A 26750-nucleotide genomic window follows, 5' to 3' on the forward strand; every position below is an offset into this window, starting at 1 on the left:
AATATGGAGACAAGTCAAATATCCATCAATAGGTAAATAAATAAAGGAAATGTGAATACTTATTTTTAAGGCTGGAGTATTATTAAGCCTTAAAAAAGGATGAAATCCTACTACTTGGAATAACATGGATGCACCTGTAAGGCATTATGCTCAATGAAATAAGCCAGGCACAGAATGACATATACTGCATGTTCTGGGCTTCCCTGGTGGCTTCAGATGGTAAAGAATCCACCTGCAATGCAGGAGACTCAGTTCTGTTTCTGGGTTGGAAAGATCCCCTGGAGAAGGGAATGGCTACCCACTCCAATATTCTTGCCTGAAGAATTCCATGGACAAATGAGCCTAGTGGGCTATAGTCCGCAAAGAGTCAGACACAACTGAGCAAGTAACACTTTTTTACTTTCACATAGAGTTGCACAAGATGAATATGTTCCAGAGACCTGTTGTAAAATGGAGTGCCTATAATTAACAATAAAGTAACTTTTGTTAAGAGGGTCAATATCTCATGTTAAACATTATTATGCACATACATACATATGCACACCCTAAAAGGACACAAGAAACTTGCAGAAGTGATGAAAATGTTTATTGCCTGGGCTGTGGTGAAGATACCAAAAGTGTATACATGTGTTCAAACTCACCTATTTGTATTTATTGATTACATATAGTTTCTTATATCAATTATACCTCAGTAAAGCTAGAATGAGGAGTCAAACATCAAAAATGGAATCATACTCTTTATCATATGGAAGCTTGAACACCCCTGTCCCTTCTTAACCCAAAGAAGGCTCTGGCTGCTCCTCAATGTGGGCTCTGACAGAAAATTTCCAGCTAGAAGTCATGTATGTACCCTTCCTCAGTCATGTAAATGCAGCGTCAACAGGGTCCTTCAGGACCTAGATTAATCAGAAAGATGCTTTTCCCCTGCTTGAAAAAAGGCAAAAGTCAGTTGCTGAGAGGTGGGACAAAACCAGGGTCTACAGTGGCAGATGCACGAGTGGGCCTGCTTAGCCTCCTGGCTGTGCCACACTCTGGGGAGTGGCCTTGTGTGGATGGTGGTTTCTCAGGCATCTGGGAATGGCTATAGCAATGATTTCTTAGGGAGTTGCAAGTGAGTGTGTCCAAGGGATTGGTTTTTCTCCCCACTGTCGTGAAGCGCTCTGGAGCAGCTACCCAGGAACCTCTGCTTTCACCCCTATGCCTCATCCTTGGCATTTAGGGACAGTCTTGCCATCCTCCCCTCCCCCACAGACTGTGAGGAAATCATTAGCACCTTCAGACCACCTTCGCCGCTTCACCTTCCTACTCCTGTCCCTGAAAGTGAGACCTAGACTTCTAACCCAGGTGACTCTGTGATCACTGACTGGGGTTGCTGTGGCACTGCCTACCACAGCCAGAACCTCCTCTGCTTCAGGCCTGCTGCTTTCCCACATCTGCCATGTTGGGACAAGGGCTGGGGAGCAGTGGGGGCAGGAAGAGCTTTCACTTGGAGGGCCCTGGTCCGATTTGTAAGAGGAGGACGGTGCACAAGTGTCTTGAGAAGGGCAGCCGCTTCTCATGACTCAGAGTCACTCATGGCTGCAACAGAACTTGAACCTCTTTCTGCACACGGGAAGGAGTCCCTCAGCAGACAGAATGCTTCACCTGGAATGTCAACGCATGGAACTGGGACAGGCTGACTTGGATTTCTTTTCCTCAAGACATTGGAGATCCTAATATACTCAGAATCCTGTGGATACATAATAGAGGGAATTGAAGCTCAGAGGGGGTTAGTGTGGACTTCTGTCCCCTCCTGTTACTGATATGTGAGCACTGCGTCCTGAGACCAGTTGATCCGGTTGTGTCATGACTAGTTTGGAAGGGCCCTTCCCATGCAGCAAATCTCATGCATCTCTTCTCAGTTTACCCCTCAAGGACCTATGTCAGGCTGTTCACCTCATATTGAGGGCATGCTCTGTGGGGAGTATGATGAAAGCGCAGATAAAACTGCCTCCCGGGCTAGACAAACAGCAGGAAGATGTGGGATGTGGACAAGAACAGATATTAAGGAAAAGCCTTAAATTCGGAACGAGGCTGACCTGGATAGTCCAGGTAGAAAAGGGCGCTATGTTGACCCCACTGATGTAGGTCTTGAAGGTGACCCCTTTGGGCCATATCAAGAGGAGCTGAAGGGACTAAAATGCTTCAACCTGAAGAAGCAGGCCACAAGACACCGTCCTCATGAAGTCTTCGCTGATTGCACCAGCCAGAAGTGACCTCTCCCTCTTCTGAACTTCTTTGTATATTTTTTCTTACATAAAAGTTTCAGGCATTTTAGCTTTATAATGACATAGCTCCATATTAGATCTCTACCCATCAGTGTGAATGTGATTCTCTAGGGTATGGTTCCCCAGGGATTTTTGAGCCTTAGGTCTAGAGACCTTTAAGATCTAAATTTTTAAGCCCATCTGTACTGACAGCTCCCTTTGTACGTCTCAAAGTCATCACACACTCAATCAGTTCAAAATTGAGCATCTAAGCCTGATCTTCCTTGAGTGTCTCCTACCCTAGCAAATGATGCATCCTTACTATCACCCTTGACATCTTTTTCTACCTCAACTCCATAGCCAACTGATCAGTGAGTCTTCTCAATTTTACTTTCTAAATATCTGTTAAATACATTAATTTTACTTATGTCCTTTATCTGTTTTTTTTTTCCACAATATTTCCACTTCTTCTCTCTCCCTTATGTCTGTTAATTCTTCAAAATGTTTATTTTGTACTATAGGCTTGATTCCTTTCTTAATCTCTTTGAACAGGTGAAGTGAAGTCACTCAGTCGTGTCCGACTCTTTGTGACCCCAAGGACTGTAGCCCACCAGGCTTCTCCATCCATGGAATTTTCTAGGCAAGAGTACCAGAGTGGGTTGCCATTTCCTCCTCCAGGGAATCTAGTCCACACATATACCCTGATGAGGAAATCTCCCCATAAAACAGTTTAGTATTTTCCCCAGCTTGAGTCTTTGTAAGTTTTGCCTATTTTTTAAAAAATTTAATTTAATTTAATTTTTTAAACTTTACAATATTGTATTGGTTTTGCCATACATCAACATGAATCCGCCACAGGTATACACATGTTCCCCATCCTGAACCCTCCTCCCTCCCCGTACCATCCCTCTGGGTCGTCCCAGTGCACCAGCCCCAAGCATCCAGTGTCGTGCATCAAACCTGGACTGGCGACGTTGTCTCTGGTTGTAAGAATTTACATCCATCCCCATGCATAATGCAGGCCTGGATTCCAAATTTTCACATTACTCTCATAGAACAGGGCAAGTTTCAGCCCACATACTGGTCTCCCAGAACAAAAGACAGACACTCTCTTACACTAATTCTCCCAACCTCTCATGTAACTTTTCACAGCATCCCTACAAGTTCAAGGCCACACTAATATTTCATCCCCATTTACAGATGTATAACTTTGGCCTCTAAGGTATATTTCTGAGTCTGATAACCCCTTGGGACACAAGAATTTCTAATTCCACTCAGCTCTTCAACACTGAATTCCCTCTTGTTTCTGAATTTAAGTAACATAATTTAAACATTTTAATTACATTTAATCAAGTCTGGGGCTTCCCTTGTGGTTCAGCTGGTAAAGAATCCGTTTGCAATGTGGGAGACCTGGGTTCGACCCCTGGGTTGGGAAAATCCCTTGGAGAAGGGAAAGGCTATCCACTCCAGTATTCTGGCCTAGAGAATTCCATGGACTATATAGTCCATGGGGTCGCAAAGTGTTGGACACGACTGAGCTACTTTCACTTTTCAATCAAGTTTGGCTGTGTGGTTAGAGTTTAAGGAGAAGCTCCTGAGTTAATGTATCTTATTCTCTGGAGAATTCCAAAGTTTAATCATTGTTCCTCACACCCTCCAACAGAGGGCTGATACAGTCATTGCTTCAGGCAGAGGCCAGAACCCCACTGAGGATGCAAATCTGTGTTTATCCTTTGACTTCCAAAATAGGCAAGAGCCATATTTTATTGATAGAACAAAAGAGACTTGTGTGCTCCAAAATCAGACAGTAGACTAAGAAAAGAGAGTTCATTTGGCAAGTCACAAACTTAAAAGATGCCAGGTAAGACATCAGAGTGGTTTTATACATATATCTGGAAGTAAGTAAACGTTAAAAATGCATTAAGGATGAACCTGTAATTAAAAATTAAAAGGAATGTGGTATGTCATTCCCTAGGGGCTCAACAGAAAAGGTCTCTGTGGCAGGGGTGAGGAGCAAGTCAGGTGATAGGAATTCCAGATAAGATGAGCAGGAATGCAAATCAGAAGCAGCATGGGTCCACTTCTTTGATAGGATAGTACTTCCTCCTAGGGAGTCATGTTTAGTAAATTGAGCCTCGTGTGTTTGGGCAATAAAGGGCTTCTCTAGAAGCACTACAAGGTCCCTTTAGCTTCTGTTCCATGTTGGGGAGGTTCAGATGCTCTCAAGGTTTCTTATAAGGGAGATGAGGTGCTGAGAGGGGCCATAGGCCAGAAAGTGCCTGAGTTCAGAATAAGAAAGGTCAGAGTACAGGGACCTCACTCCAGAGGAGACTGTGGCAGGAACCAAAGTCATCACCAGTGTTACCCACACTGGCCCCAGACAAGCAGGAGTAGCCACATCCACAGAAAATGCAGCAGTAGAATGAGACCCAGACCAGGGCCAAGTTCCCTGGCAAAAGCCCACAAGGATCAGAGAGAACAGCCAAATAAACTGAGCTCTCTCCCCAACTCCGCAGGCACAGGGAAGCAGTGAAGAACAGTAAGGAGGGTGGTGGTTGACTCTTCCTATTGTGGCGATCAAGCTCTTGGGTTCTCTGGGTGTGAGAGCATTTAGGATGCTGGTTGTTCCTCTCACAGGGCATTTTCATAAGTCCCTTGGATGCCTCTCCTCTACCATGCTGGGGATCTCACCTACCCTGTCATAGGTGACACCCTCAGGACAGCTACCTATATCATTCTCTTTGGTTCTTGTGTTGGCTGGTCTGTTTCCATAGGCTCTCTTTGTTGGAAACCTATTGCCTCTCCAGATGCCCTTCTTGTTACAGTTCTTTTAAGACCCTACTTCTAGTCAATTAAAAGCATGTTCATTTAGCTCATCAATGTGTTTGCAGTTTGTTTTCAATTAGAAACCAACACCTAAATACTGCAGGCTGTTTCTACAGCATCTCATCCCTTCATTGTCTCAGGTATCAATCAGACACCTGTCCAGTGCATCCCCAAACTGCAGGGAACACACATCCAGCTCTTAGAATGGTCTCACTGAAGCCTCTTCACCATGTTGAGGTGAGAGGCAGGTACCCCTCAGATTAAAAGGGGACTTATGCAGCACAGCTCTCTCCAAAGCCATTCTCTTCCCCTTTATCTCCAAACCCTAACCTTATGTCTTCAGTTTGGGTGAGAGAGGGTTAAGAATCTCAAATGAGTTTTCAGAAACTTCTTTAAAAATTCTACAGATGAAAAAAGTATATGCCTAAGAAGTTTCATTACACTGTCCAAGTGCTAGAGAGATTGTGAAGGTTCTTTTATTTGTTAATATAAATGTATTTTCCCCATTGGTTGGATGGTATCACTGATTCAATGGACATGAACTTGGGCAAACTCCAGGAGATGGTGGGGGACAGGGAAGCCTGGCATGCTGCAGTTAGTCCATGGGGTCGTGATGAGTCAGACATGACTTGGTGACTGAACAACAACAACAAATTTCCCCATATGTTATTTTATTAATTTTTTTTTAATATTTATGTATTTGGCTATGCCAGGTCCTGGTTGCTGCATGCGGGCTCTTTAGTTGTGGCATGTGGGATCTAGTTCCCTGAGCAGGGTCAAACCTGGACCCTTTACATTGGGAGTGCAGAGTCTAAGCAACTAGAGCACCAGGAAAGTCCCATAAAGTTTCTGAAAATGCATGTGGAAGGCAAACAGATGTGATTTCAGCTGTGTGTGGTGACAGTTGGGGGGTACCACAGATGAAAAAGAGCTGACAGACTGGCTGTCCGCACTTCTCTAAACTGAGATTTGGTACTGCTTTCTCATTATATAATTTTGAAAACTATTTCACGTCTCTAAGGCCTCAGTTTCTTTAGCTGTGAAAAGCCCTGTCTTCCCAGTTGACTGCTCAGAATGGCATGATATTGGGTGAGTAACAGTCTCTCCAAATACAATAATAAGCTTTTGTTCCCTCTTGCCCCTTTCCCAGATCCTGGCTGAGTAACAGTCCATCACACCAGGCTGGTGCAATGGTCACCCTGCACCACAGGGCCACAAAGGACCTGAAGATGACTTGGATAATCAAGGGCCCCCCAGGGAGCTGGAGCAGAAGAACCTGGGACCAAGCTCTGAGTCTGCCCCTGAGCCAGCCCAACTCCAGTCTCACCTGTGTGGTCAATGACCATGTGGACCAGAAAACTGCCACCATAGACCTTGGGGAGCTCTGTTTGGGATCAAAAGCATGCCAAGCAAAATGAGTGTGCCCACACTTAGATTAATTTTATCAATTCATATTTTTCTAGAAATTATCCATTTAATGAAGATTTAAAATTAAATAGACATTAATTAAAAACTACATTCTCTTAAGAGTTTCTCTAGTTATTATTGTTGCTTTGCTGTTTTAAATGTGAGATCTTGCTGAAAGGGTAAGTGATAAATTAGGTGACGCTTCTAGCCTTGAGAGCCATGGGATCCCACTAACCAGTTTGTAGCTTTTCTTTCTGGGTAAAAAGCAAAAGCAATTTGGTGGCTCAGCTAGTGACAAATGGTGTATTGAGGGAGTATCTTCACCCTCCACATCCTCAACTACAATTTGGAAATGAGAGAAATAGGATGGGTATTTTAGAGGGATTATATTTTACTTTTAGAGATTAAATAAAACACTATATATCTGGATCACAGGACAGATATAGCAATTCCCATTGATATCAAGGAAAGTCTTATTCTTACATATGCCCATAACCAAAAAATGTCAATCAGAAGGATGGTTAATAAGAAATGGGGCATAAAGAGAGATGGATGACAGAAGCAAACAAAATGTTCCATCAGGCTGGCAGGAGAATTCCATGTCCTGGGTGCTTAGGTCCTACCATGAAGATGAAGAGCTCAGATGAGAAGGCCTTTGGAATCCACACCAGCAGCATCTGCTCACCTGCCCCAACTCAGTGCTCCCCAAGTAGTCCAGTGGTACCTCGGTTTCCAGTGTGGCCTATCTTTGGGAAGAGGATGACTTGGTCAGGCTAACAGGAATACCCATCTGAGTTATCAAGTATACTTCCCACTGTAAATTAATAAATAAACTTTCTTGTTTTGTTTAACCAGTGTCATTTCACATCTATTATCAAGAGTTTGCACCCACAAGACAAAAGGGTGAAATGGAGATTCTGGGTTTTGGCTCAGGACCTACATGTCAGACTCTGAACCTTGGTGAACACATTGAAGTACAGCTGATCTTTGAATCGTATGGGTTTGAACTGCTAGGTCCATAGGTACATGGTGATTTTCTTCAATAAATGTGTACAACAGTACACATGATCTGTGGTTGCTTGAACCAGTGTATGTGGAACTGTGAATACAGAGGGGTGACTATAAAGTTCTATGGTGAATTTTTGACTGTTCAGGGAGTGGGAGCCCCCTATGTTGCTCAAGAGTCAACTGTAATGACAAACTGTAGGGTTTTGTCATTCATTCATTCCTTAGCTCAATCTATTAGAAACAAAAGACACATTTGAGAAACAACTTGGAAAACACATTCACAGACTTTCTTTGCCATGCACATTCCCATTTGAATTTCATGAATACTTCATGTAGGCCCAAGGTTTCAGTTCTCAAGCCTGATCAAACATCTAATGAGTATTTCAAAATATAAGTGTACTGGGATGACCCAGAGGGATGGGATGGGGAGGGAGATGGGAGAGTGTTGGGGAGGGAGGAAGAAGGGGAGGTTCAGGATGGGGGAAAAAGTAAAAAAATAAAATATAAGTGGTGCCCAGTTTCAGGATACAGTCCAAGCATCTGTTCATTAAAGTTCTCTAGTTGATTTAATGAACATCCTGGATTGTGAGCAATACATGGGGAGTGTCCATTTGGATAAAAAAATCAGACCAAAATTTTTGCTTTGCCTGAACTATATAGACTGATATAGACCTGTTAGGGGTTATTTCAGTAAAGATCCTGAAGCCATAAATCAATAAAATAGAAGTGGAAATAAGCATAAGTTTGTTAGCTGGTTTAGATGATAAAGTTCTTATTGGCATATATGTGGCTTTATCTATCTGAAGCGTTTCTTATCATGTCACTTCACTGTTCAAAAATTTTAATAGATAATTTTTTTAGTTAGTGTTGTAAAGAAACTAATGATATAGAAAAGGAGACAGACCACAGAAGTTAGCTACTGTTAAATTCTTGACATACTAACTGTTGGAACACTTCATCCCCACATAAACATATTTTTATATATTTATAATGTAGGCTAATACCATGCATTTTCCATAACTAATTGACTATTTCATGGGAAACTTTCCATTCAAATATATAAGGATATAATTAACTCTTCTTAGTACACAAATAGTATTCCATCATATGGCGAAAATATACTTTATTTCACCAGTATTTAGTGGTCAAGAGCTTCAGAATCCAACTCCAAGATTCCAATTCCAGCTCTGCCATCTATTAGTTATGTGACATGAGTAAATTCATTGACTTACCAGTGTAGCCATTTCCTGGGAATAATAATGGTATTTGCATTACAGGATGGCAGTTTATATTTTGAGGCCTCAATACGTACTATCTACAGCCCAGAATAACTAACTGTACCCTGTTACACTAGCTATGGAGAAAAATAGCACATGGAGAAGGGAGGAGGTCACCAGAAAGAGTTCGCAGTTTTATATAGGGAGGTCATTGTAGGTCTTACTGAGAAGTTTGCATCTATAAAAAGACTTGAAGGAGGTCAGGGAATGAGACATCGGTACCTAGAAGGAGAGAATTCTAGAGAGGAAGGAGCATGCATGGAGTATTGAAGGACTGGCAGGAAGCCCAGTGTCCTTTAGTGGATTAAGGAAGGAGGGGTGTGTGGGAGAGGAGGCCAGCTGGTACAAAATCTTCCAGATAAAGTGGAAGTTTTGAGCAACAAGGAATGTGATGCAACTTAGGTTTTGAAAAGATTCATCTGGATATTATGAAAATAGACATTAAAGGATTAAGGATAAAAGTGGGAGACTCTGAGGCCACTATAATAATCCAAGTGAGAAATGATGACGAAATTGGACTAGGGAGGTGATAAGAGGCATTTTGTTATAAACATATTTTTTCATATAGATATACAAAAATAAGTATTCAACTATATATAGAATGTTGAGCTATCAGTATTTTCTAATAGAGAGTGAAAAAGAAATGAAAATGAAGAAAAAAGAAGGAAGTCAAGGATGACACCCAAGTTTTATGGCCAGAACAAAGGGAAGGACTGAGGTGACATTTGGAGGGATAGGAAACTGTAGGAAGCATGTTTGGGGAGTCTGAGTTTAAACATGTCAAGATGGAGATGCCTGTTATACACGCAAGCGGAAATGTCAAGTAAACAGTTGGATATTCACACTGTGGAGTTCAGGGGACAGATCACACCTCTAAGTCCCTTTTACCAGATAAGGTCCTATAGTCACAAGATTACTGTATGGCCAGAGCATCAAACAGAAATGAGTGTAGACAGTGAAGTGAGGTGGTCTGGGTATGAACCTTGGTTATTCCAAAATTTAGAGGTTGGAAAGATACTGATAAAGAAAACTACAGAGCAACCACCCAGTAGGTAGAAAATAGCAAAGTGAAAACAATATTTCCAGGAAATATATATCCACTGTGGCTGAGAACTTATGAGAAATGAGGATTGAGAATTGACCACTAAATTTAACAATGTGGAGTTCCCTGGTGACTGGAAAAAAAGCAGACTCAGTGGAGACATAGGGTGATTGCATAACAAGAAAGAACTAATACAATTATGTAAAATTTAAAAATTAAATTAAATTAAAAAAAAAGAAAGAATTCAAGAGAGAAAGAAATTTCTTCAAATAAGGTCAATATGCTCATGAAAACATGTTCAGCATGAATCATTTGAGAAATGTAATTCAGAACCACAATGAGATACCACTTCATCAGCACTGGGATGGATACAATCTAAAAATAACAAGAGTTGGTCATAAAGCAGAAAAATTCTCACACACTGCTAGTGGAACTGCAAAAATGGTGGTGGAAGATGGGGATGAAAGAAGTGGAGAATGGAGTACAGGAAGATTTATGAAGGATAGCACAGTGGAAGTTGGTAACTGATTGGGTGTCCAGAATGACAGAGAAAGGAATCAAAATGAGTGAAATTATTATCACCTATATAACTGATCGTGCCTATAAGTGATCATGCCTATATAACTTACACTCATGAGAACTTTTGTAGAATACTTAGTATCTCTGGATTTTAATTTTTCATTTGTACATTGGAGATTTCAGCATCACACAGTTCTTGAATGAAATTATGAATAATAATGGAAAGGGAAGCTGACTTGAGAACAGAGATGCTGAAATCCACAACACACCTTGTATAAGAGGAAGGAACTCCCATAAGACCCAAGAAGAAGCAACTCTGCTTCAAATGTCTCCTCTGAACCAGAGCACAGGGCCTGTCATTGCATGTCTCCCAACCACATCTCCCACTCCATTGTCCTCTTAAGGAACAATTCCCCTTTACCCACCAACTGCTCCATTCATCATCAGGATGAACTTGTTCAAGTTGAGGCACTTGAGTCAGAACCAGGAACCTTGGAAGAGGAACAAATGGAAGATACTCTTTTCTGAATACTCCAGGATTCCAAGAACTTCATTGACCATGTGGCAAAGGAAAAGATATGAATGCTGGAGTTACCTAGCTTTGAATTTAACAATTTGCTCTGCTACCAACTATTTTGGGATATTAGTTGCTTGTCCTACAAAATAGGAATAGTAATTGCAACCCCATGGACTGTAGCCTACCAGGCTCCTCCATCCATGGGATTTTCCAGGCAAGAATACGGGAGTGGGTTGCCATTTCCTTCTCCAGGGGATCTTCCTGACACAGAGATTGAACCCAGGTCTCCCGCATTGTAGGCAGACACTTTACCATCTGAGCCACTAGGGAAGTCCAGGAATAAATAGTAATATCTACTCTAAAAGAGTCATGTCAATGTATGGCAAAACCAATACAATATTGTAAAGTAAATAGCCTCCAAAAAATAATAAATAAATAAAAATTTAAAAATAAGAGAGTTCTTATTAAGAAGAAATAATATTTATAAAATTCATGGGACAAAAGCTGGTTCAATATAGGCTTGGAATGTTGAGTTCCCTTCTTTTTTCTTTTTTGTCTTATGCTTTGGGAATCGAGGTGGGTGGGAGAGGGTCAATGGATGGTCACATCTCACACTGCTTCTGGACTGATGGCACTGATACCAGCCATGACCAGTCACCTAGGATTCCAGTGAGAGAAGTCATCTTTTTCCCTCTCAGCCTGCTGTTCAGCCTGACAATAAACAAGCTAGAAACGGCCTTATTAAGGAAACTCTGCTTCTTCCTCATCCAGCAGGATCCTAGCATTGCTTCTTATTCCTCAAGATTTTAGTTCAGAACTTTTCTTTCTGAGGTCAGAAATGAAGAAGCTGAGATTGCTAAGCTGGGTGGGAAACCAAGAGATTCAAGAATACAAGCCAGCAGACAAAAGGATCATAGTACCAGAGTGAGTTCATCTCCAACTCAAGAGCTGAAACGGAAGGCAGGAGACAGAGGCTTTGAGGAGAGGAAGACCCCCAGGAAGAGTAGAAGATCCCACACAATACAGTGAAGGTGACATCAGATCCTCAAGCAATCCTGATTAGGCAGGATTGTTGGGGTTCATCATGTCCATCTTTGCTTCCTTGTGGACTTACTACCAGAAACACCTTCGGTAGATGCTGTGCTCTGAGATCAATCTGCTGAGTTCCTGTGGTAGTTGAGAGGAAGAATAGCTCAGACAATTCACAAAGAGAGATGCTTGTCTCTTTGGCACTGGCCTCCTAAAGCCATGACACCCTCCTGAGGGAGCTCTAGGTGATGCAGGCAGGGAAAACTGATGACCAACCCAAGTCAAACTATGGCAGCCAAATTGGGTATGTCAATTGTGTCCAAAAAACTTAGATGTGGGAGAGACCATTTCCAAATCTTTGGGTACATGTAGACCATGTGACCTGGAAGGGGGTCTAGGATTGGGTGGAATGCTAGGATTCCAACAGGCAGGGACAGGAGTAAGGGGCAGGGAGGGAGCCATCATTTCAGGCAGAAGTATGTGAGTGACCAAACAGGAAGCTGACTAGGATCTGAGGCCAGCAGGTTGTGGGGGATGAGGGTCAGCAGAAGAGGCAGGAGAGGGCTGGTTCACACCTTCCCACAAGCTTCACTTCTCACAGCAGCTTCATTAGAGAGTGTGTGTGTGTGTTGGGGGGTAGGGTAGCACACCGCACTTCCATTCTAATGACCGCCACCCTAGACAGAAATGCCCTGAAGTTGCTTTTCTAAGGACTCAAATCCCAACCTGGGTGCTTGAAGGGCCAAAAACAGTACAAATTCTACCCACTCCACAGGAGGTGGATTTGAGGTCCATGGGCTGAAGCTGAGGCTAGTTAGTACTAGTGATCAGGACAAGGGCTGGACCACTGTACAATGTGCACTGGCTATCCCCCCAGCACACATACCAACAAATAGATATACACACACAAACACACTGCCCGACATACAACTTTTGCCCTACATAAGGGGCAAAGGAAACCTCAGGCCAGTCTTTTATAAGCTCCCACCTACCCATGCTGCCTCCACAGATGCCCAACTCAGCACCCAGCACCAAAGCCTAACCTTGTCCTCTGTAGTCTGGTCAACGGTCTCCACGCCTGGGCTTGAGTGCTCAGAAAGATACATATCAACCACACAGCAGAGGCTGTGGGGATTATCATGTGCAGGAAGGTCCTCTTTGGGAAGTTTCAGGAGAAGAGGGGCTAGGCGCTGGGTCAGTGATGGAAGAAGAGCTCTCGTCCTGCAGGGTGAGGATCTTGAGTGAGAAGACAGCTGGGGAAGTCGACACAGGTTGTGAGAAGGCCACATGCACACAGGGACTTAAGGGTGGGAGGGTCATGGGGCAGCTGGAGTTGGACCAGAGCTGGGAGACGCAGGTGTCTTCAGGAATCAAGCGCCGAGTGGAGGTGTCCTAGTAGTTGCAATTCTTCTGCTTTCTCCAATTAAAGTATCTTCATGGCCTCCCTTTCTGGCTTGCAGACCTCACTGTAGACAGTACTAGACTCCTTTTCTTCTAAATGTTGTTTATCAACACCCTAGGAATTGAAGTCAGAGAGTTTCTAAAAAAGATGAGAGAGGTCCTAGAGTGACCCAGAAGGAAGCTGTGCTGTTGACAAGAAAAGCATTTGAATTCCCCCAAAGTGGCCAGCACTACACTGGCCCCAAGTTTTAAATTTTCTTAGTAAATACCACTGACGACCTTGAAAGAGTCAGAGACAGATGGGCCAGGAACAGCAGATGACTGGGTTGACAGACCCAGGAGATAGACCCACTAGATCCCAGACTGGGCTCAGCTCCCATTCTCACCTTGTGTGTGGCAGACTCCTGCTGGCTCAGCTCTGCATAGTGGAGGCCACCATCATTGTCCCTCTGATCCTCCTGAACTTCTACACCTGTGTCATACACAGAGTGGAGCTTGAACCTCAGCCTTGAAAGCATATAATTTGCCCCATGGCAATGAACCCAAGGCCAAGCCCACACCCACCTTCCCCTTCTGCATTGATATTCCTTGAGCAGCAAAATGCAGGAGGAAGGCAACCAAGGGTTCGGGGCGGGGGGGGGGGGGGGGCGGGGGTGCGGGCGGGGACCTGGGGCAAGAAGCAGAAATGCAACCTGCCTCTTCCAGTCTTCATCTTCCTCTTCTTCACACAGCTCTTCCAAAGGAATAGTCCAATTACGAAGATCAACAGGATAATCACGACAGTCCCTATGATGCCTGACAGGGTCTTAGCACCATTGTTTCCAGGTGAATCTGTTTTCCTCACACAGAAACAATAAAGAAAGTTAATGCAAACAGAACTTGAGACACCCATTGCCGAGGAAAGATACAGAAGAGCAAGTGGAGAGGTCTGAAGCTAAAGAGGAAGGGGAAAGGCAGTATCATTAACTCAAGGTCCTGAGCTTCTGCTTGATGCCAGGGACACTGAGATAAACAATACAAGTCACCCTCGGAGAGATGGAGAAAATACCAAAGTCTTCCAGCTAGAGAGACAGCAGTGCAGTGTAAGTTAGCACCTTGTACACTGGCCTTCATGGAGGGCCTCCCAGAGGAAGTGATGCATAAACTTCACAAATCTCCAGCCCTAGGGGTTGCAGTCGCCCTAGACCAGCAGGAAGGAGAGGATAGAGCAAGGGCGAGCTGGGCAAGGAGGATCAGAGGGAGGAAGAGGCTCTTTCCGGAGGGTTTTATGGGTCATGCTGAGTGTTGAACTTTATCTGAGACTCCAGAATGGGACAAAGGGAAAGGTATCATGAGATTTTAAGTGATGCTGACATATCAGCTCCCACCAGCAGCTCATGGGGGATGGGTTAGAGGGGCTAGACTGCACACAGGATACCAGGTCATTTATTCACTCAGTGAAATACTGAGTGTGAATAGTGCCAGAAACTTTGTTTGGTATAAGAATTCAAAGGAGAACAAGACATGTCCTTTGCCCTCAAGGTGTTCCAGGCTATGGAAAAGACAAATCCATCAATAGCATTGCTATTCAGTGTGGGGTGGCCATGGACTGTGCCTTAAAGCAGATGATGCCTGAGGCAGGACGGTTACAGCAGCTGCAGTGCCTGTGCAACATGAGATTGAGGCATCTTTTGTTCAAACTTGATTCCTAACAGAACTATAACCAAGTGAAGGACATTGGTTATATGCCTGTGACCTGAGGGAAATCCTTCAATAGGAATAAGCAAGGAACTCTTGATTTGGGAGATTTGATGTGGAAACAGCATTTCCAGAGGCTCAGAAGCTTGCAACTTCAGGACACATTTGGGGAAGTGTGTTAGGTAAGGAACATGGGCAGAGGAGCTTTGCAGCTCTGAATCCTGAAGGGAGTCCCTGGGTCAGACTCCTACAGATGATATAGACCAACCACAAAATCCAGTTGTTTTTCAAAAGACTACAGTGGATGACACACTATGGATAATGGATGAGGTAGGAGAAGGGCTAGAAAGCTATTGCCGTGGACCAGACCTGACACTGCCCTGCAGCAGCTGGGAGGGAAGGAGTGCCCAGAGGGCAACAGGCAGGCAGGTGCAGGCAGCAGGGAGCATGGGTCAGGGGAGGGGTGAGCCCTCAGGGACATACATCTCTAGGGAATGCTTTTGCTGCTGCAGCCCCAGGTCTCTTGGCCTCCCCCACACCACACCTGCTCTACCTCCAGGGCCAGCTGGAACTGAGAGTTGCTCATCTGGAGGTGAACCCACTTGATTTGGATCAAAAACAAATTCCTTTTTTCTTGGGGAAAAAAAGGGGGGTGGAGAGGCAGGCATGGACTTGAGAGACAGTTAATGCAGACATGAGCTGACTATACCTCCCAGGCTCCTGAAAGGGGTGACCTGGTAGGAAGGTGGTGCTAATAGCATGGTGGGGAGAAAAAGCCCAAAGCCCCTAGTTCTCAGAGTGCCCCTCCCTTCTGACAGGTGCACTCACCAGAGACACAGACTTCTCCAAGGTCTAAGGTGGTAGTTTTCTGGTCCACCTGGTTGCTGACCATACAGGTCAAGTTGCCACTAGGCTGGCTCATGGGCAGGTACAGAGTCAGGTTCCAGGACTTGGAGGGTAGTTCTGATGTCACTGTCTGCTCCAGCTCCCTGGGAAGGCCCTTGATCTCCCAGGTCACCTTCAGGTCCTTTGTGTCCCCTGGGGCTGTGCACTCCAAAGTGGCATTGCACCAGCCTGGTGTGAAGGATGCTGGCTTGACAAGGATCTTAGGAAGGGGTACAGTTTCTGGGAAAGGAGGGACAAAAGAAAGGAGCTCACATGACTGGAGAACATTCCAGTCTGTGCATTCTCATCCATTATCTCACTGAAACCCTGGCATTCTCCCTTTAATGATAGTGAATGCATTATATAGATAAACAGAATTTGCCCAGTACTTAATACATAGCAAATGACAATAAAGAGGGGAGCCACTGAATTAAGCCACATGTGATTTCACTAGATTGTGTGCATGTTGAGGAAGTGTTAAACATCTCCAACAAGAAAATAAAGCCTGATCCCACCTTCCCAAGACCAATTATTTCTAAGAAAATGGGGCTCCTTCTAGACGTGAAGGAAGTCTCAGACAGAACGGCTAATCACAGATCAGGAACTTGGCCTCTTCTGCTCAGATAATGCCTGGCATTTTATAGCCTGTAGAGAAGAAGATACCTGGTCAGAGCTGGGAGCCCAGAGAAAGGTTCTGTGCTCCCAATAGTGGAGACATGTATGGGAGACGCAGTGGCAGTGTCAACTACAAATTGGCACTTGCTGTCTCCCTCTACAAGGGTCAAATCATGTGTTGCTGTAGCTGCTGACCTTCACACCCCCCTGAAGGAGTTCAGGGTGGAGAGAAGAGATGAGGCACTCTGTGCTGGTGTGGGAGAGCGGGGACTAGCAGGACAGGTCTTCAGATAGCTCGATATTTTCAGGAGCCTATTTTATGAGCCAAATTCTGGTATCTCATCATATCTAGAAAATCACTAAAATCCTTCTTGGTGGTGACTACTCCTGGTGACTAGAAAAAGCTTCTGGAGACTAGTATAAGACTTCTGAAAAAAAAATGTTCGTATTGCTTATATTCCTCCTTCACCAGGGTCACATATACACTGACATTTCCCTCTCACTGGAGCAGTTTCTCAGAGCTATCTGGAGTGCTGTCTCCTACGCTGCCATCCTCATTTTGCTCCAAATAAAAACTTAATTCAGAGCTCAAACGTTGTGCATTTTTTTAAGTCAATAGTAGCAACTAGGAGAATCCCAGGGACAGGGGAGTCTCATGGGTTGCCATCTCTGGGGTTGCAGAGTTGGACACAACTGAAGCGACTTAGCAGCAGCAGCAGCAACTAGGAATCATAAGTCTGAGTCTGGTTAGAACATGCCACTGAACTTGAGAAGCGACACACTGATAAGTGTGACACTGATAAGTGTGACACTGATAAGTGTCACATGGGGACCTAAAGCAGCAACAGTCACTCTCTCACAGCAGATATTTTCTTATGAAGGCAGGGACTTTCGGGAAAGAAAGTGTTGGCTAAGTGAGGCTCTCTGGAAGTGTTCCCGTGTAACCATTCTCCTACATCTACCCCAGGCTTCTAGAGCTGGATTGCTGCAGTCTTGTGAGTGAGGCTGGCCTTGGACTGGCACTGAGTTAAAGGGGAAGAGGCACTGACTACACATGAATTTCTGGATTATGGTAGGTGAATCAGTTCAGTTCAGTCGCTCAGTCGTGTCCGACTCTTTGCGACCCCATTAATCAAAGCACGCCAGGCCTCCCTGTCCATCACCAACTCCCGGAGTTCACTCAGATTCATGTCCATCAAGTTGGTGATGCCATCCAGCCATCTCATCCTCTGTCGTCCCCTTCTCCTCCTGCCCCCAATCCCTCCCAGCATCAGAGTCTTTTCCAATGAGTCAACTCTTCACATGAGGTGGCCAAAGTATTGGAGTTTCAGCTTCAGCATCAGTCCTTCCAAAGAACACCCAGGACTGATCTCCTTTAGAATGGACTGGTTGGATCTCCTTGCAGTCCAAGGGACTCTCAAGAGTCTTCTCCAACACCACAGTTCAAAAGCATCAATTCTTCGGTGCTCAGCTTTCTTCACAGTCCAACTCTCACATCCATACATGACCACTGTAAAAACCATAGCCTTGACTAGATGGACCTTTGTTGGCAAAGTAATATCTCTGCTGGTAGGTGAATAATGGGCCCCAATACTTCCATGTCCAATCCTCAGAACCTATGACTATGATAGGTTACAGGGCAAGGTGGAATTAAGGTAAAAGAATTAAGGTGCTAATCAGCTGGCTTCAAAATAAGGAAATTGTTCTGATTACCTGGTTGGGACCAATGCAATCACAGGGGTCCTTAGAAATGGAAGAAAGAAGAGTAAGGGGGTCAGAGGTGTTAGAATGTGAGAAGAATTAGTCCCACTATTGCCAGCTTTGAAGGTAGAGGAAGGTGGTCATAGCCAAGTGACGTAAGCAACCACTAGAAGTGGGAAATACAAGTAAATGAGTTTCCTTCTGGGACCTCTATAGAGGAACACAGTCCTGCCAACAACTCAACTTCGGCCCAGTAAGACCTATGTCTGACTTCTGACCTAGAGCCTAGTAAGATAAAAGATTTGTGCTGTGCTCAGCCTCCAAATGAAAGCAGCATTATAGCAGCAACAGATAAGCAATACACACATTAAATAAACCTAGACATATAAAGAACAATTCCTATGGCAATATCATTTCCCCAAATTTCCGTTCTCCTCTCCCAAAATTCTAAAGTGGTTTTATCCCTGGAGTGAATCTCAACTCCTCTCACCATTTGCAGTAAACCCACTTACCCTAATTCAAGGGAGAAAATAGTCTGAACGCTGGTGTCTGGAAGGGATCCTGAAAAATGGGGCCTACCTGACACTCCTCGCTCAAAAGAAGGAGGGAAGCCATGGTGAGGAGGTGTCACTTACCATAGACAGTGAGGAGGAACACCTGGTTTAATTCGATTCCTCTAGTGAAGCTGGCTCGAGCCCGGTACTGCCCACTGTCCTCTGGGATCAGGTTATCAATCCTCAGGGACAGGATGTTGGGCACATGGACCCTGTGCTGGTACTTGTCCTGGAGGCTGACCCAGGTTGGGGTGTCTGCCCCACGGTGGACTTGCAGCATGACGCTGTAGTTTAACTCAGGGCCAAAGCCCCATGAGACCTCCTCTGGGTCAGCTCCTCGATTCTTGGTCACATGAAACAACACAGAACCTCCTCGGATCCCCTGCAGGGGAACAAGTCCAGAATCCTGAACTCCAGGACCAGGTGCTGCAGAACTCTTGATCCCAGTGCAGCAGACACCTAGGGCACAGGTAGGACACAGGAACCATAATTTTTTTTTCAGTAAGAATAAAGGAGAAAACTCCATAACCTATATTGTAAATGAAATTCATCCAATATACTCCCTTGATTCTTAGGAGGCAGCCTAGTAAAGTGAATTTAAGCAATTTTGGAATTAAATCCTGGTTCTAGGGAATTGTTACCTTGAGGAGGTAACTTAAATTTTCTAATTTGGAGTTTCCCCACCTACCTCATAAATTGAATGGGATCATGGGGCTTCCCTGATAGCTCAGTTGGTAAAGAATTTGCCTGCAATTCAGGAGACCTGGGTTCGATCCCTGGGCTGGGAAGATCCCCTGGAGAAGGGAAAGGCTCCTCATTCCAGTATTCTGGTCTGGAGAATTCCATAGACTATATAGTCCATGGGGTCACAAAGAGTCAGACACAACTGAGTGATTTCCACTTTCACCTTCATGTATCAAAAGCACCTAGCAGATTTTCTGTCAATACCAAATGCATAACTGTAGGATTAACTTCTTAATTGTTGTCCCCTTGTGTTCACATCCTTTTGTAATGCCCTCCCCTGGTGAGTGGGATACATCTAGTGATTGGCTTCCAAGGAATAGACTAGAGCAGACATGATGGATGTCACTCAGTGATACTAGGTTATACAAGACTGTGACTTTCCTCTTGCCTGCACACACATCCTGTCTTTCACACTCTCTCTCTTGCTCACTCTGAGGAATCCAGCTGCCATGTTGTCAGCTGCCTAAGGAGGGGCCCACATGACAAGAAACTGAGGGAGCCTCTGGCCAATATCTAGAGAGGAACTGGGACCCTCAGCCCAACAGCCACAGGAACTGCTTCCCAGCAGCAATCTCTTGAGAGATCTTGGAATCATAGCTTGCCCAGTAGACCATGGGCTGATGCAGCCCCAGCCCCAGCTAAGACTATAACTTCAGTCTGGGAGACCTTGAGTCAGAGGACCTAGCTGATCCAACCCTAAGCCCTGACCCACAGAAACTGTGAGACTGAGATTATATCCAGTGGTGTTTAAGGTACTACGTTTTGTGGCGATTCACTATACAGCAATAGATACCTAACACAAATATGAAGACTGCTATCCTTCCTGCTCTTTCTAGGCAGTGCAGTAGTCAGGAAACTACAGGCTGTGCTGTGTAACAAACAGTTACAATACCTCAGGGTCTTAAAATAAGGGGAGTCCATAGTCCCCACCACAGGTCCCATGAGAGAGTGAGGGAGAGGCCCTGTCATTCATGGAGGAAACTCCACCTCCTTGTAGCTGTACCCATGGAACTCACAGCATCTTCATAGGCTCCCAGCCCCACAGCAGGAGGGGAGAGAGGAGAATCATACAGGGTTTCACTGCAACTGTCCACAAGTAGTGTGCTCTCTGCTCGTGTTTTTTGACCAGCACTCGTGACAAGGCCCTGGCTACCTGCCAAGGACTAGAATATGAGGGGGAGAGCAAGTGGTCATTTAATGAGCTCTACTGTCCCTGCCACCAAGACAACACTTCCCAGTCAGTCCCTGCCAGGCCACAGTGGGCCTTCCTCAGACACTTTGCCGGAAAGCTGTGACCAGTGGGCACATTTGCTGCAGGGCCACCACCTCCTGAGCCCACCTTCCCTTTTCAGACATAGGCCCAAGGGACCTGATATCCTCTACCCTTTCTGGGGATGAAGTAGGACAGAACAGGCTGAGGGAAAGTCCCTCATCCTGAAAAGATGATCAATCTGCTTCTTCCATCATGTCAGGATGCACCTGCTGGTCTCAGTTCCTCTCTAGATGTTGGCCAGAGGCTCCCTCAGTTTCTTGTCAGCCTTCCACAGTCCCAATCCTCTTTCCAATTCAATAAATTCTCACCATTTCAGACGTGTCTCCCTCCGGCTATACTTATTCTCATTCCTGGCTCTCACTGGAAGCAGAGAATAACTCATGACAGTGTTCATATGCCTAAGGATTTCAGATATTTCTTTGTATTCATTTACTCAGTCATCTTCTCCAGGTCAGGCCTTAGGGGACATCTAACCAGGGCTCCCCCACCCCGGCACAGAGCAGGAGACTCCCCAGGGGGTGAACCCGTCCTGGGTCACACAGGGCAGAGCCACACCTGGCACTGGGGCTGCCCGCTCCCAGCCCAGGGCTTCTCCCCTGCAGGAGCTCCCACCAGCTCCCCACCTGTCCCTGACCTCCCCAGGAGCTCCCCTTCCAGCACCACTGTCTCATCATCAGGATCTGAGAAGCTCCTGAAGGCTCATCCTCCAACTTTCCTGTCCTGAGAAAGGGGAAGCAAGTACTTAGAGGGGTTTAGCAGGGCAGGGACTTCTGGCCAGCTGAGGGTTAACCAGCAGCCTGTCCAAACTCCATACATGCTGGAAAAACAGGAACCAGAGAGAGAGGAATTTCAGCCCTGAAAGGCAGGGAGAATCCACCCTGGGGGGATGGTGAGCTGAGCTATGAGGAAGGTAGAAGAAGACTTGGAAAGAGAAGGAAGGGAGTGAGAGATGTGATCTCCAAAAGATCTAATCCTGAAGAAGAAAATAAAGCCAGGGAGAGTGTGGTTACAAACAAGATAGAGTTTATTTAAATAATATAAAATTTAGTAGTTGTGAATCAGTTTACAATTTTGTCCATTTTCCCTCTCTTTCTTTTATGTAATCTTCCAACTGCAGAGCCTATGGAGAAAACTCTAAATAACATAACTTATTTTCAAGTTAAATAAAATTGAAGAGAAGAGAAGCTCTATATTTTACTGTTACCTTATAAAGTTACATTACTGAAAAGAAGGTAAGGTTTTACAAAGCTCATTCTTAATTCAAGACATCTGTTTATAAAGTCTATAATTCATTAAATTTCATATAGTTCCTGAAAGTTCATTTAGTGGCTGGAATACTGAAAAAAATAATTAAATTTTTTTAAACTTTAATTAGAAATAAAAGCTTAAGCAATAAAAGCTTTCCAACTTTCTCCAGAATTCATAATTCCTTGGGCATTAGTGTTTACTCATTAATTTTTAATTTTCTCACACATAATCAGATAGTCTCCAGGAAGTCACGTATATAATTTGGGTTTTGTCCAGTCTGTAGCTCACTTTTCACTTAACTCTGCATAGTTTTCTATGTCTCTTTCCCTTCTTTCCTCCTCTAGTTCACCCACTTAAGAGCCCACATTACTAGTCTACTCTTCCCTTAGTTTCATCATATTCTTACAACAGGTGGTATACAGAAACCCTTAAACTTAAGAAGCTGCTGTTCCTTTTACACAAGCAGAATTTCATTTCATTGTATTTAACATCCTGCATCTTGCCTAAGAAATCAAGACTACAGTTGCTTCCTCCATCTCAGACACAGGGTTCTAGTCAACCTCCTCCTCCACAGGGCAGCTGCACAGACTGTCAGTTTCCCTCTGAATTGTTCCCCAGCCCGTCCAAGGCAAGGAGCCAGCTTCTTAGTCTCTCCCTCTCTCTGCAGGCAGCTCCCAGTTCACCCAGCTTCACATTTCTGCTGCAGACAGACTTACCTTCCTAGAAATGTTTTCCTTAATGTAGGGAAGGCTTCCTGAGCTCAGATGTCTCAGACTCACCACAACAAGAAGATTATTTTGTTCTTTTCACCCCAGGTCTCTAAACCAAAGGCTCTGCATTTGCTAAATAATTGCAGAGCTGTTTTGTCTTTTTGCTCACCAAGGACATAGGACATGGAAAGGGCACCCTGCCTCCCTGCTCCACCCAAAGGCCCTCCCACCCAGGAGCCCAGATCACTCACTGAGGAGGAAGCTGGTGAATCCTAGGAGCCTGGAGGCCCCGCAGAGGTGGGGGTCTTCTGAGCAGGGCCCCATCACAGGCTGCCTGCCAACCTGTGAGGCTGCAGAGGAAGCATCTAGGAGGAGCAGAGAGGAGGGAGCGTCATTCAAAGGGCACTCGTGTTTTCTCCACCCTTAGGGCGGGGCTAACATGTTTAATTCATGGGGTTGCAAAGAGTCGGACACGACTGAGCGACTGAACTGAACTGAACTGAACATGTTCTAAATGCATAGCCCACCAGCCTGTACTAAACCATTCGGAGGTTTCCTATTAATTTCACCAGCACCTACATTAAGACCTCAGCAAACAATTGCAGAGTAAATGTATAAACAACTCCACTATATTGCAGATACCCCAACCCCGTGGTCACATCAGTCTGATAAATTCTGGAAAAAAATTTCCCAACATATCAGCCACTGTCCCATTCCACTATGTGGCCTCAAGCAAGTCACCTGAGTCCACTCTGTGCTTTCGGAAACTGCTCTGCTGCATCTTAGACAAGAGAATATCCAATACTGCTCTATTCCCTCCAACCCCATCTAGTTAGGGGGGAATGAATCCTTTGGTCAGAAACTTCTGTAAGGAGTCAAAATCCAGGCAACTCGCCTCTGGTCACTTTCGGGGTGATGAGGAAAGCAAGGCTCATATTTTTCCTCTACTCTTGGAAGTGCTGTGAGGACTGTGTGGGTCTGCTCCAGGGCTGAGGAGAGAGGAGGAGCCTAGAGAAACAGCAATGCAACTACAGGCCAGGGTCACTGGGAGACAGCCAGACAACAAATATTCCAACATTCCATGCTGGCAGAACACCAGGGACTTTTTCAAAATCCAGATAGCTAAGGTCAGTTCAACATGTCAGCCAGCTATCCTGTGTAGCTGGAAAGCTAAATCTTTATCAACACCCCCAACTTGTCTAGGTCTTATTACAAATTTCAAATTTATAGATTTATGAAAGACAGATATCATTACAATTATCCTCCTGGTTGACACATGTGGAAACAGGATCCAACGAATTTAGTGAATAAACCGAAGACTGGAAAGTCAACACATAGTATAGCGCGGCCTGGGACCAGGTCCCTGCACTTTCAGTCCACTGGCCTTTAGAAACCCAAGTCCTTCTCAGTGCAATGAATCTCATACACAAGATGGTTTCAGCCCTTGAGAAGTCACATGATGGGGGAGGGAGACCTAGCCTGGCCCAGGGCAGACCTCACCTTCCTTACATCATTCCAGGCAGGAAAACTAAGATGTATGGCTGCATCTCAGCAGCCTCTGAGATCAAGGCAGCCCTTGACCAATCACTGTTACCTCCGCCTGCACTCAGTGTGTCACAAACAGCCCAACCCAAACCGGCAAAGGCTGGTCTGAGAAACCGCAGTTGGTCAGTCTCCCAGGTCTGGCCCTTATTGTCTGTGACCAGCAGGCTAGTGGACCCTGCCCTTCTTCCCTGGGCAGTGAACGCTGTCCTCCTAGGGTGCTTCAGGGTCCAGATTTCACAAGGTCTTTTCATCTCTGTAGGGAAAGAGCAAACAGGCCAAGATGGCAGTGATCAGGCTCTCTTGCCACACAGCCTTTTGCCCCATATTTTGTAAATACATGATTATGTAACAGTTGAGATCACTTATAGAGCTGTGCATGCACATCACAATGTACCTGCTTGGCCACAGCCCACTTTTGTTTCATAAGCTTATGCTATGTCCACTGGGTCAACCACGAGAGGAAAGACTATAGTGTGTCTGCTGCTATGGCTGCTATGCCAGTCAAGAGAGAATAAATGTGTCTACAGTTCCTATGACTCTTTGAGTTTTCTTCCAGCTTCCCCACTCATGCCTTGCCTACCCTGGGTTCAGCGAACAGTGAGATACAGAGAGACAGTCTCAACATCCTTTCTATCAGTCACACCAAGTACATTACCTTTTAAACCTGAAGAAGCCCCGCCCACCCAGTGGAGAGGTTACTCTCACCCTGTGCTTGTGCCCAGCTCCTGGGAGGGCTGCCATCCAACCTGTTTGTCCATGACTCTCACCCCAGCCACAACATTCAGCTTCTTTTTGCTGGGCTTCCTTTACCTCTAAGATTCCCTAGTGATTCTTGGCTGGACTGTTGCCAGCATCTCTCTTCTGTCCAGGAGGAGAGGACAGACCACGGTACCCAGCACAACCATCTTCCCACAACAGGCATTTGGACCACATTAATCTACCTCACAGGGAAGAAGTGGGCTCCTCAGATCCCTACTCAGTGCCCATGAGAACATGCCCACAGGATTTTGAAACCCACAGAGGGAAGGAGAGTCCCAGCAGATGCAGATAACTGGGGAAAACCTTTCCATTTTAGGGGTCAAACCTCACCCTTTACCGGCCTAAGAACTCCATCAGCCTCCTGCCTGCACACCTGCCCACTCCATGGAATAAGACCCTTCCCTCCCACTTATTGTCAAATGTCTCCTGATCATTCCGGATGAAGCTTGGATGGTGTCCCAGGAGTCTTCCCATCCTGCCCAAGGTGAAATTAGGTCTTCTTGCCACTGGGCTCCCACAGCAGTTCAGCAGGACATTGGTACTTGTGATATAACCAGGCAACACTTGTTCTTGCCCTTCCCTTGTGATACAGAATGCAGTTCCTGTGAACAGAGGTGGCAAGGAGATCCCACTCTCAGTCTGGTGCCAATGATGAATCAGCAGCTGAGAGTGGGTGCCCTATTTATTGACTCACCCTGATCCCAGCCCTCCTGATAGGACCCTGGTGGTCACATGTGCTCTTGAACAAGACAGGCAGCTTTCAGTTAAGCAGCCCATGGCCCCTGTGACAGGTTTCCAGTAAGCAAATATTTACTAAGCACACCTGTGTCTCTCGGCACTGCCACAGTCTTCTTTCTGTCCAAGTCACCATCTGCTGCAGTCCCTGGGACCTGAGATGGCTTTACTGGCAGCATGACCTCACCCAGCACCTTTCTTCTGACAGACACTGGGCCCCTGAGGACTCTGGGTGCTGTGTTCTGTGAGAAAAATGAAGGCAAGCTCCTCCATGGCCATATTTTCATAGACCTGTTCTAGTAGTGCTGAAAATGCATCCCAAGAACATCCACCCTTCATGAGGATAATCTGTAATTCCACAGTGCTAGCCTCAGAAATTCAAGTCTGAAAACTAAATTCTTACAGTATTCAAGAACCACCAAACTCTTGGAGACACACTCATGTTGACAAAATTAAAACAATGGTGACCTATAAAGTGGAATGCCAAGTTATTGTAATAAAAATCTGGGGCTAGGTTCCCTTCCCATGAACAGGCTCTCTCCCCAGCAATAAGGAGGTTTGCTGGGCACAGACCCCACAGTGTTCATGGTAGGGGCTTCTTTCTCCCTCATTTTGAAACTTCCTGACCCAACTAAAAACACTTTTCTGTGGGCAGATTTCTGTGACCCCAATCCTTTTAATAAGAACAGTATGGGAAAAGGGAAAGAGTAATTTCACAGTGGATAAGCCTGAAGAACACTCCCTGAATTCAGCCAGGTGATGAAGGTCAGTATACGCTGTGGTATATCGTGGTGATTGCATGTACCCTTGATATAATGCAATGAAAATAGCAATTTCTTCTGTGGTCGTCCTCCCCAAATCCCAAACCCCCTAGTCTGATTATGAGAGAAACACTGGAAACTTCCTAATTGAGGGATACTCCATCAAACACCCAACCAGGGCTCCTCAAAACTGTCATGAGACAAAAGAACAGCTGAGAAACAGTCACAGCCCAGAGGAGCCCAAGGAGACCCGGTGATTAAATACAAGATG

The 26750-nt window shown here is 45.2% G+C and overlaps 1 protein-coding gene across 12 annotated transcripts; it reads right to left on the minus strand.

Annotated features, from left to right (window-relative positions):
* Positions 1 to 564: 564 nt before the first annotated feature.
* LOC102395271 (SLAM family member 8) lies at positions 565 to 25631 on the minus strand. 12 transcript variants are annotated; one of them, XR_006551587.1, is made up of 9 exons: positions 23575 to 25631; positions 22931 to 23044; positions 18786 to 19163; positions 15778 to 16074; positions 13969 to 14103; positions 13659 to 13744; positions 12915 to 13387; positions 10751 to 10873; positions 6508 to 7221 (listed from the first exon to the last, which is right to left on the minus strand). XR_006551587.1 is itself a non-coding variant. In XM_044944181.1 (7 exons), the coding sequence occupies exons 1-7, from the start codon at positions 23612 to 23614 to the stop codon at positions 7175 to 7177; spliced, it is 1101 nt and encodes a 366-aa protein (XP_044800116.1). In that variant the 5' UTR covers positions 23615 to 25631; the 3' UTR covers positions 6508 to 7174. The 12 variants fall into 12 exon arrangements, 4 of the variants coding, with proteins under 4 accessions (XP_044800116.1, XP_044800114.1, XP_044800117.1 ...); XR_006551586.1 differs by having other exon boundaries at positions 6508 to 7225; XR_006551585.1 differs by lacking the exons at positions 6508 to 7221; positions 10751 to 10873 and adding an exon at positions 565 to 1729.
* Between the last annotated feature and the right edge of the window lie 1119 nt (positions 25632 to 26750).

This window comes from Bubalus bubalis, chromosome 6 (assembly GCF_019923935.1).
Source record: "Bubalus bubalis isolate 160015118507 breed Murrah chromosome 6, NDDB_SH_1, whole genome shotgun sequence".
Classification (NCBI taxonomy): domain Eukaryota; kingdom Metazoa; phylum Chordata; class Mammalia; order Artiodactyla; family Bovidae; genus Bubalus; species Bubalus bubalis.

What these genes read in the sequence shown, in the direction of transcription:
- LOC102395271 (XM_044944179.1), bottom strand. Translation starts at nt 23,614, where the DNA reads ATGAGCCTTGCTTTCCTCATCACCCCGAAAGTGACCAGAG. An exon ending in CACCCCGAAAGTGACCAGAG is followed by an intron (nt 23,045 to 23,574) that starts GCGAGTTGCCTG and finishes TGCTCCTCCTAG; the next exon opens with ATGCTTCCTCTGCAGCCTCA. An exon ending in AGGAGTCTGCCACACACAAG is followed by an intron (nt 13,388 to 13,658) that starts GTGAGAATGGGA and finishes TTCAATTCCTAG; the next exon opens with GGTGTTGATAAACAACATTT.